The sequence below is a fragment of the Bos javanicus genome, chromosome 23, assembly GCF_032452875.1.
Source record: "Bos javanicus breed banteng chromosome 23, ARS-OSU_banteng_1.0, whole genome shotgun sequence".
NCBI lineage: Eukaryota > Metazoa > Chordata > Mammalia > Artiodactyla > Bovidae > Bos > Bos javanicus.
In genome coordinates this window covers 12642284-12653930 of record NC_083890.1, presented here as the reverse complement: position 1 = coordinate 12653930, position 11647 = coordinate 12642284, and the positions used below count along the sequence as shown (strand labels likewise).

Below are 11647 nucleotides of genomic sequence, written 5' to 3'. Positions count from 1 at the left end.
AGGAAAGTTATGACTGCATATTGAAAAGCAGAGACATTACTTTGTCAACAAAGGTCCGTCTAGTCAAGGCTATGGTTTTTCCAGTAGTCATGTATGGATGTGAAAGTTGGACTATAAAGAAAGCTGAGCACTAAAGAATTGATGTTTTTGAACTGTGGTGTTGGAGAAGACCCTTGAGGGTCCCTTAGACTGCAAGGAGGTCCAACCATTCCATCCTAAAGGAGATCAGTCCTAGGTGTTCTTTGGAAGGACTGATGTTGAAGCTGAAACTCTAATATTTTGGCCCCCTGATGCAAAGAGCTGACTCGTTTGAAAAGCCCCTGATGCTGGGAAAGATTGAAGGCAGGAGGAGAAGGGGATGACAGAGGATGAGATGGTTGGACTGCATCACCAACTCAATGGACATGGGTTTGGGTGGACTCTGGCAGTTGGTGATGGACAGGGAGGCCTGGCGTGCTGCGGTTTATGGGGTCGCAAAGAGTCGGACATGACTGGGCAACTGAACTGGGATACCACTGGGCAGTTCAGCCAGGCAAAAAGAGAGGACAGTGTTACCAGTCTCCAGTAGGAACTCACTGTCATGTCAAGCAAACCAAACCATCTTTTAAAAAATGTTCAACTTTTTCAAAGCCACAAATGTCCAGTCAAATCTCTAACATACTGTCAGCTCCCTGGCTCTGACTCTTTCATCTCCCTCTTGAGTCTAGAAGGACCTATGTGATTACATTGGGCCCACTTTGATCATCCAGGATAACCTCCCCATCCTTAATTCCTCCTACAATCTGAATTCCCCCTTGACATTTAATGTAACAAATTCCAGGGATTAGGATGAGGACATCTTTATTCTGTCTTCTTCAGCCACTAAATCAGAATTTCTGTGAGTGAGACATAGAAATCCATATGTTCAACCAGTTTCTCAGGTGATTCCTATAAACATTCAGGTTTCTGTAACTAGTCACACACCTACTTCTAACTATAAGAGATAGTCCCCCCATCTCAATCTCTAAAACAAAATCTTACACTCTTCAAGGTTACTGATAATTTTTCACTCAACTTCCTTGAGATGCTAGGAATAATATCCTTATCCTCCTGGAATATGCCGTCTAATAGAAATTACTTCATATTATTTCTTCTCTACTAACCAATTCCTTCATGTTGGACAGATAAGGTCTTAAATAATAATTCTTTCCATTGTTTCTTCCAACCCATTTGAAAATTATTCCCCAAAACTATACAGTAGAAGTCTCCTGAAAGGATTTCAAATGTGATAGAAATTGGGTTAAACTAGAATTCAGAAAACCAAACTTTCATTTCTAATTCAGTAGGTAAATAGCTAGTGACCTGAAGGATATTAAAAGAATTATAAGAATAAATTGCTAAGTTCTATGTCAAGAGTTCTGGCTCCTGCTAATAGGTCAACTTGGAGGGAGTGATCTCTGCCTCCCACTCCCAAAATTAACACTGGAGAAATTCTAGAGGGCAACATGGAATCCAAAAAATAACAACAACAACAACAACAGAAATGATTAAACTTCCAGAAAGAGTATGGGTTGTTTTGAATCTGAGGATTGAGTGAGCAAGAATGATTAAGAAGGCAATGGAAAAAGATAAGTAATACTGTTAATGAATAAGCAGACATAGTATATAATAAAGCAATAATAATATATTATAATATATTATTGTAATTATATATAATAATAATATATATTATATTATATAATAATAAGATATTATCAACATTATAACAATAATTTACAAATTTTAGAAAACTTGAATAAATTCCTAAAAAATATAAACTTACCAAACTGACTCAAGAATAAATGAAATAAAAGTCAAAAAATTAGTTTTTAAAAAAATGAAACTATGTATTTTTTTAAAATATATGCCAGGGACTAATATGTAGAATATGTAAAGAACTCTTACAACTGAACAAAAGCAGAACAACTCAGTTCAAAAGTGAGTAAAGGATTTGAAAGCTATTTCTCCAAGGAAAATATACAAATTGCCAATATGTATTTGAAAATATGCTCAACTATTACTAGACATTAGGGAAATGCAAATCAAAACACAATGGGATAACATTTCACAGGCATTAGGATGCTATTATCAAAAAAGAAAAAGAAAAAAATAACAAGCACTGGTGTGGATGTGGAGAAACCGGAACTCTCATGTATTGCTGGTGAGAACGTAAAATGGAACAGCAGCTATAGAAAACAGCCTAATGGTTGTGCAAAAAGTTAAATATATAATTGCATATGATCCAGCAATTCCATTTTTAGGTATATACTCAAAATAAAGAGACTCAAAGAGATCATTACACAACAGTGATCATATCAGCATTATTCACAATAGTCAGAAAGTGGTAACAACCCAAATGTCTATCAAAAGATGAATCGATAAACAAAATGTGGTATGTCCACACAATGGAATAATACTCAGCCATAAAAAAAGTGAAATTCTAATACATGCCACAATATGAACTTTGAAAACATGTTATGTTAAAAAAAGAGACCAGCACTGAAGGACAAATACTGCCTGATTCTATATAAAAAACCTAGAATAGACAAATACATGGACACAGAAGGCAGAACAGAGATGACCAGGGGCTTGGAGACAGGGAATAAGTTGCTATTTAATAGATATAGAATCTGTCTGTGGAGATGGAAACACTCCAGAAATTGATAGTGGTAATGGTTACACAATATTGTGAATGTGCTTAATGCCACTGAACCACAAATTTTAAAACAGTTAAAACAGTAAATTTTACATTGTGTACATTTTATCACAATTTTAAAAATTTTAATGATAAGAAAAGGAAATTCCACAAAAAACTCAAGCTCGATGAGTTACATGAGTTCTGTCCAGATATTTTTTTTGTATAGTACTTGCAGTTTTATAGTACTCAGCAGTAGCCACAGGACTGGAAAAGGTCAGTTTTTATTCCAATCCCAAAGAAAGGCAATGCCAAGGAATGCTCAAACTACCACACAATTGCACTCATCTCACACGCTAGCAAAGTAATGCTTAAAATTCTCCAAGCCAGGTTTCAACAGTACATGAACTGTGAACTTCCAGATGTTCAAGCTGGATTTAGAAAACGTAGAGGAACCAGAGATCAAATTGTCAACGTCCGTTTGATCATCAAAAAAGCAAGAGAGTTCCAGAAAAACATCTACTTCTGCTTTATTGACTACACCAAAGCCTTTGACTGTGTAGATCACAACAAACTGAAAATTCTTAAAGAGATGGGAATACCAGACCACCTGACCCATTTCCTGAGATATCTGTATGCAGGTCAAGAAGCAACATTTAGAACTGGACATGGAACAACAGACTGGTTCCAAATTCGGAAAGGAGTATATCAAGGCTGTATATTGTCACCCTGCTTATTTAACTTATATGCAGAGTACATCACGTGAAACGCTGGGCTGGATGAAGCACAAGCTGGAATCAAGATTGCCAGGAGAAATATCAATAACCTTAGATACCCAGATGACACCACCCTTATGGCAGAAAGCGAAGAGGAACTAAAAAGCCTCTTGATGAAAGTGAAAGATGACAGTGAAAAAAGTTCGCTTAAAACTCAACATTCGGAAAACTAAGATCATGGCATCTGGTCCCATCACTTCATGGCAAATAGATGGGAAAGCAATGGAAACAGTGAGAGACTTTATTTTCTTGGGCTCCAAAATCACTGCAGATTGTGACAGCAGTCATGAAATTAAAAGATGCTTGATCCTTGGTAGAAAAGCTCTGACCAACCTAGACAGCATATTAAAAGGCAGAGACATTACTTTGCAAACAAAGGTCTGTCTAGTCAAAGCTATGGTTTTTCCATTAGTCATGTATGGATGTAAGAGTTGGATTATAAAAAAATCTGAGTGCCGAAGAATTGATGCTTTTGAACTGTGGTGTTGGAGAAGACTCTTGAGAGTCCCTTGGACTGCAAGAAGATCCAACCAGTCCATCCTAAAGAAAATCAGTCCTGAATATTCATTGGAAGGACTGGTGCTGAAGTTGAAATTCTGATACTTTGGCCACCTGATGTGAAGAACTGACTCATTAGAAAAGACCCTGATGCTGGGAAAGATTGAAGGTGGGAGGAGAAGGGGACGACAGAGGATGAGATGGTTGGGTGGCACCACCGACTTGATGGACATGAGTTTGAGTAAGCTCCAAGAGTTGGTGATGGACAGGGAAGCCTGGAGTGCTGCAGTCCATGGAGTCAAAAAGAGTCATGACTGAGTGACTGAACTCAACTCAACTCAACTTGCAGTTTTATTTTTTAAATGCACATACAACAGTCTGTCATTATGTCATTTCATGGCTCTATCTGAATTCAGCACTTGTTCTTGAGCATCATTCTTTGTTTTCACCATCTTAGCAAGTTTCATATGTCATTTTGGAAGTCCTTTTTGTCATGTCAGATACTGCTTCTGCTATTTTTCCCCATCTTTCAGGTGTATTTACTACCCAGTAAATACATTTTCAAAGCTTGTTCCAAAAGCTTCTATTCTTCTGTTGTCAAGACGTGAAATCTGCACATGGATTTTCAAATTGTTCTGAAGGTGCTGACAGAACCTTCAGCACTTCAAGGTACTGACAATTTGAGGCTCCTCTCCATACAGTATGCCATCTTTTCGATGATGGCCAAGTTTTTAGAGACTCTTCTTTGCCAATGAAATCTTTGGTAGTTTTCTTAACTCCCAGAAGTAGAATACACATTCATGTAATTGGCAATAACTTCCCATCTTGACTTTGTCCCAGCAAGGAAGAGGCTCACAGATTTAATTAGCAATTGCAGATCAGTTCTCTTCTGACCAATTTTTACTGTCATTTCCACCTGCAACAGTTGATGTCTCTGCATTCTTAGATACTTGGCACATACTCAACTTCCTTTCTCTTCTACTTTGCTCATTTTCTTCTATCTGTTTTGCCAGAGCAATCATTCCTATTTCTTTTGTAGGTGATGTGAGTTTTTCACTTAAGTACAGTAAGCTTGCAAGTTCAAGGGTATCGCCAAGTTTTTCCACTTCTTCCATTACTTTGTCTTCATCTCATCATCGGAAATGTGATTCCAGGTCTTCTGTGAATTTTGCAGTTTTTGCTACCTTTCCCTTTTCTTATGGAGATATAGTTGACATATAACATTACATCAGGTGGTGCTAGTGGTAAAGAACCCACCTGCCAATACAGGAGACATAAAGAGACACGGGTCCCATCCCTGGGTTGGGAAGATCCCCTGGAGGAGGGCATGGCAACCCACTCCAGTATCCTTGCCTGGAGAATCCCACGGACAGAGGAGCCTGGTGGCCTATGGTCCATAGGGTTGCAAAGAGTTGCACGTGACTGAGCAACTTAGCATGCACACAACATTATATTAGTTTCACGTGTAAAACATAATGATTTGATATTGCCTTTCCCTCTTAATGGCTTTTTTTCCCTGGATATCTTTTTTCTTCTTTGCCAGTAATGCATTTTGACAAACTTCCTCTTCTTTCTCCTTAGTTACCCAAACAACTCCTAATTGAGCTCATCTCTATTTTCTTTAGCTTCTTTCTTCTTCATTTTTCCTTCTGTTTTTCTTCTTGCATCACAGTTATATGCATTAGCAACTGACCTTCCATTCATTTCTTCTTTTTTCTTTGTGCCCTTGTTGCTCTGTTCTGCTTTTCAATCTCTCTCTTCTTATCATGACATTCTGCTTTTTTTCCCCTTCATTTAAATAAGAAAACTCTCTCCAAGAATAAAAATTATACCAGCAGGAATAAAATGCCTCTACAAAAAGGATGAATGCATATCATTAGGTTTACATTTTCTTTTTTACCACCTGGAATACATTTGAAACACTTGGGAAAACATTTAGAAGAAAGTATCCATTGCTTCACTTCTAGAAGGAACTGAGTTATCAAAAGCAAGAACTATATTCTTAATTTCTCCTCTTTTCACTGAATCAGATATTTCATAAGCTCTATTTATGCAAGTGCAGTTGTCATTATCTCTTTCTTTAAATGGCTCACCAGCTCTTTGGGTACTGTTTTAAAACCGCTGCTTTACATGCTGCTTTCGTCTGTCTCTGTCCAAAAACTGCATAATGATTCTGGTACTTCCAGTCTTTGGGTTTAAGTGTTTTCAGGAAGAGAAACTACTCTAATTGCAGTTCCTCATCTCCTGTTTCCTCTGACCCCTCTTCCTTGTCCTCTGGTTGAAAGGTCAGAGTGTGGTGATGGCAGTGCTCAGGACCCACCCTGCGAGCATAGCAGTTCGCATCCTAGGGGCAGGCATCGAGTGTCCTTTCTTGCTCTGCCTCCCAGTCTCAGCCTCCTGCCTTAACTCTACAGAACCCAGGATCCAGCACATGAAGAAAGCAAACCACTTCCAGTTGGAGACTTCCTGGTATGGTCATTTCTTTCAGACTTTCAAAATAACAGATTGCTTTGACTTTCTACAGACTCCTCCAGAGACTGGAAAAGATGGGAGTACTTTCTTTCTCTCCTTCAGTCATATTCATTCTGAAAACTTAGTGCCAGAAACACTGACAAGGATACTGTGAGAAAAAAAAATTTACAGGCTATCTCTCTCATGAGTATAGTTGCAAAAGGTCCTACAGAAAAGTGTAGCAAAGTGAATTTAAGAATGTCTTTAAAAAGATAATTACACCATAAGTTGATATACCTAGGGATATCAGAATAGTTTCATTCTAGATAAGCTAAAAATGTCATCTAAGCTATACTCCAATACTTTGGCCACTTGATGTGAAGAGCTGACTCATTTGAAAAGACCCTGATGCTGGGAAAGATTCAAGGTGGGAGGAGAAGGGGACAACAGAGGATGAGATGGTTGGATGGTATCACTGACTCGATGGACATGAGTTTGAGCAAGCTCCGGGAGTTGGTGATGGACAGGGAGGCCTGGCGTGCTGCAGGCCTTGGAGTCACAAAGAGTTGGACATGACTGAGCAACTGAACTGAACTGAACTGAACTGAAGCCACTCTGTCAGTCCGCCCACCCTCTCCCTCCCACATTGTGTCCACAAGTCTATTCTCTCTGCCTGTGCCTCCATTGCTGCCCTGCAAATAGCTTCATCAGTACCATCTTTCTAGATTCCATATACATGTGTTAATATACAATATCCATTTTTCTCTTTCTAACTTACTTCACTCTGTACGATAGGCTCTAGGTTCATCCCCCTCTTTAGGACTGACTCAAATACACAAGGAGCTCAATCCAGTGCTCTATGACAGCCTAGAAGGGTGGGATCAGTTGGGAGATGGGAAGGAGGTTCAAGACGGAGGGGACATATGTATACCTGTGACCGATTGATGTTGATGTATGGCAGAAACCAGCACAATATTGTAAAGCAAATATCTTGCAATAAAAAATTTTTCAAAAATGTCATCTGTTAACAGATTAAGGAGAAAAATTTTATAACCTCCTCAATGAATAAGTGCATAAAAACTTTTTTCAAAACCCATTCATAACTTTTAATAATATCTCCTAGTAACCAAAATTAGGACTAAAACTTCCTGGAATCTAATCAATGATGCACTAAAGCATCAAACCAAATGGGGAAATGTTAGAAGGATTTTCTTCCAAAAGAAGATCAGAATAAGATGCCAACTATCACAAGATCTACTTAAGGATGTATGACAGTCCCAGCCAATGAAAAAGGCAAGAAAATGAAATTTAACAGGGGATGGAATAAGAGGAGTGGTCAGAGCATATGTAAGAGTACACAAGAGGTGTTTGATACAGGCAGCCATGGAGAAGCTGAGGATTAAATGGTGCCCTACCAGGAGCACTAAACATAAAGGGAAGTGGATAATTTTAATGAAGTTCTTTTTATTTGCTCATGCTACTCTGTACAATACTTTTTCAAATCTAGCAAACTTTATCAATGAAAAAAGTAAACAAAATTGAGCCAGATGGTTAAAAGATTTAAGAAAATAAAAATACTTGTACAAACCTGAATTTTCTTTAGTACCACTGGTGTTTCCTGATCCCAAACATGATTAGTTCCCCCATCAGTAATATATGCTTTACATGCTGTCACCATTTGGTTGGTTACCTAAAATAAATATAAGTCCAAAATAACTATATATAGAGAAAGAAATAAAACAAGTTTTTTTAAAACATGCTGCTGCTGCTGCTGCTAAGTCGTTTCAGTCGTGTCCGACTCTGTGCGACCCCATAGACGGCAGCCCACCAGGCTCCCCCGTCCCTGGGATTCTCCAGGCAAGAACACTGGAGTGGGTTGCCATTTCCTTCTCCAATGCATGAAAGTGAAGAGTGAAAGTGAAGTTGCTCAGTCGTGCCCGACTCTTAGCGACCCCATGGGCTGCAGCCCACCAGGCTCCTCCATCCATGGGATTTTCCAGGCAAGAGTACTGGAGTGGGGTGCCATTGCCTTCTCCAATGTGAGGTGACCCTTAGCTGTAACCCTGAACACTGAATTTGGAGCAACTCATACAGCAGGCAACAGTGCCATATGCTGAAAGGATGAACCGATAAGCAGACCACGGCCTCGGAGAGCTGTGACCCAAGTAGCTACTGCACCCACAAGAGGACAGATCAGAGAGAAAGCTACTCCCACTCCCTTCCAACAGTAAGTTATGCCCCTTACTCACAGGAGACAGACAAAATAAACAAAACCCAGAGGCAAATCAGGAATCTCAAATACAAAGATGGGCAGACAACCAAGAATCATCCAGCAACTGAAGAAAACAGACATGGTGACAGAAACATTAAATTCAACAAAGAGAGAAAATACAGAAAAAGATATGCGTGAAATCTTTTAAAATGGCTTTGTTAACTAAATTAGTTCATGAAAAAGATATGAGAGGATTTTTACACCATGAAAAGGAAACAACAAAAGAACTTGGAAACTGAAATTTGCATTGACCAGTAATTGGGATATAAATGAAGAGGCAGTGAGTGAGCTGAAAGGTCAAAGGACAAAGATGGACCAAAAAGATCATAATTAAAAAATATAGATTTTAGATTCAAGAAAAGGGAATAAATTGTATAGGTGAATATAATCGGGAGTAAAGAGGAAAAGTTCCCCCAAAAGAAGAGAGACGACAGTCTTTTTGAAGTAAAATAAACTCAGCAAGTATGCTGCTGCTGCTGCTAAGTCGCTTCAGTAGTGTCCGATTCTGTGCGACCCCATAGACGGCAGCCCACCAGGCTCCCCCGTCCCTGGGATTCTCCAGGCAAGAATACTGGAGTGGGTTGCCATTTCCTTCTCCAATGCATGAAAGTGAAAAGTGAAAGTGAAATCGTTCAGTCGTGTGCAACTCTTCGCAACCCCATGGACTGCAGCCTACCAGGGTCCTCCATCCATGGGATTTTCCAGGCAAGAGTACTGGAGTGGGGTGCCATTGCCTTCTCCGTCAGCAAGTATAGAACAAGATAAATGTAAAAAGAGCATTACTTTGAAATTTTAGAAGTTCAAGAATAAAGGAAAAAATCCTAAAATCTTCCTATGAGAATAAAATAGGTTTCCTACAAAGGAAGAGCAGGAAGATACAACAACATAGAACACAATGGCATCTTCCAAGTTCCAGGAAAAAATTATATTGAACTTAAGAAACCCAAACTAACATTTGAGTGGTAGGACAAAATGAAGCAATTTTCAGACAGGCAGGAACTCAAGGGGCTCACCACAGAGACCCCCTCTGGAAGAATTACTTAAGAATTTTTTTCAGCAAAAGAAATACTAAATCCAAGACAAAGGAAGACGTGGAAATCACAACACAGATCCAAGAACCTAGCAATACTTAGATTTCAGTCTGAACACCTGTTGACTCATAATGTTGAAAAAATAGCAACAATAACATGAAACTAGCATTCTCCATGTGGAACATGCAGCAAGGAGGAAGACAAGCAACAGAAAAGTCTCCTAAGGTTCTTGCCATGTTTGGGACATAGATAATGAATGATTAAACCTATCCTTTGATTTAAAAAACAAAGGTTGAAATGTGACTGTTCTGTTCTGCTTGAATTATTTACAAGTAAATTCTATTCATGTGTTTCTTGGATAATTTTTTCAATTATTTAAAACAATTAATCAAATGACACTACATGGTAAGATTTTACATAAACCACAGTGTACATAGAAGTAGCTAAGAAGCATTAGCAACAAAACACCCAACTTTTACCTCTTATGCAAAACTATTTGGAATAACTAAATTAGAAAATCATCAGATACATTTAAACAAGTCTTGGGCACTTACCTCTGACAAGCAGAAAAGTCCCCCTTCAATTAAGTACAACTGACTCCAGGCAACATCTTTCTTTTCTTGTCTACAAAGTACGAAAATCCAGAATTTCCCTTTTCCCTTCTCTGGCTCAAATGGAAAGCACTGCTAACTTTTTCACAGGGTTACATGTGTGGCTTCTTCCCTTGAAACTCACCTTGATAAACAATGAGGTCATTCTCTCAGAAGTATTATAGTACCTGGACACACTGTGAATCATTCTGATGGCATTTATCAAATTTTGTATCCCATGTGCCATGGAAACCTAAAATTGAAATATAGCAAGTGAATTCCACCATATGTTCATATTTTTAATAACCAGAAAGCTATAATATTCAAAACTCTAAACTTACATAAAATAGTGTAACATTTTACTCAATGCCAAGTGGTATCCTTGACAGGATACTGAAACAGAGACATCAGTTTTGACAAATGTGCCAAGGTAATGCAAGATATTAACAGGAGAAATTAGGTGAAGAGAATTCTGTACTATCATTGCAACTTTTCTGTACATGTAAACTTCAGGTTTTATTTATGCAAATTTCCTGGCAGTTCAGTGGTTAAAGCTTGGCACTTCCACTGCAGGGGTCCTGGGTTTAATCCCTGGTTACGGAACTAAGATGCTGCAAGCCATATTACATGGCCTTAAAAAAATTTTTTTGTTGTTGTCTAAAGAAAAGATTTTGTAAGTGAAAGTTATTTAAGGATTAACAGCTCAAGTTGTTCTTTTTAAAGATGAAGAAACTGATATCTTGATGGGTAAAATGACTAATGTATGGTTGAAAAGCTGGTTATTGGTTATTCAATTCAATTCGCCTATCAGCAAGCCTAGGAAGTGCTACCAAGTTCTAACAGTACTGACAGAATTCCAAATATAAGGAAACTATCCTGGAGGAGGTCAAGGCAGCATGGGAGAGATGCAAACAAACTGAAACAAGTAGAATGGCATGGATCAAAGCAGAGCAAGTGCAACCGAGATATCAAACTACTGGTAACATATATTGAAAGGTTACTATGCACCAGGCACTAAGCAAAGAGCTTCACATATTATCTAGATTTATGCTGACAATGACCCTTTAGGGCAGGTTTGATTTCATCTGATCTAAAACACCACTGATTGTAAGACTGCACTGCTGCTTTAGGTGCTACTAAGAAAGGGGGAGAAAAAGCAAGAGAGTTCCAAAAAAACATTTACTTATGCTTTATTGATTATACCAAAGCCTTTGTCTGTGTGGATCACAACAAACTGTGGAAAATTCTTAAAGAGATAGGAATACCAGACCACCTGACCTCACTCCTGAGAAATCTGCATGAGGGTCAAGAGACAGCAGTTAGAACTGGACATGGATCAACAGACTGGACCCAAATCAGGAAAGGAGTATGTCAAG

General features: G+C 38.5%; 1 protein-coding gene and 2 pseudogenes across 1 annotated transcript in view; all 3 read right to left on the bottom strand.

The window, feature by feature from the left end:
* DNAH8 (dynein axonemal heavy chain 8) overlaps positions 1 to 11647 on the bottom strand; it is a 325600-nt gene that overhangs the window by 290090 nt on the left and 23863 nt on the right. The window contains exons 9-10 of the mRNA XM_061398067.1: positions 10417 to 10524; positions 7967 to 8068 (exon numbers count right to left, since the gene is read on the bottom strand). Of these exons, the coding sequence (XP_061254051.1) occupies positions 7967 to 8068; positions 10417 to 10524 (210 nt within the window). The remainder of the gene's footprint in view (positions 1 to 7966; positions 8069 to 10416; positions 10525 to 11647) is intronic.
* LOC133235871 (dnaJ homolog subfamily C member 2-like) lies at positions 3880 to 5042 on the bottom strand (annotated as a pseudogene).
* On the bottom strand, positions 5387 to 7063 carry LOC133237043 (dnaJ homolog subfamily C member 2-like; annotated as a pseudogene).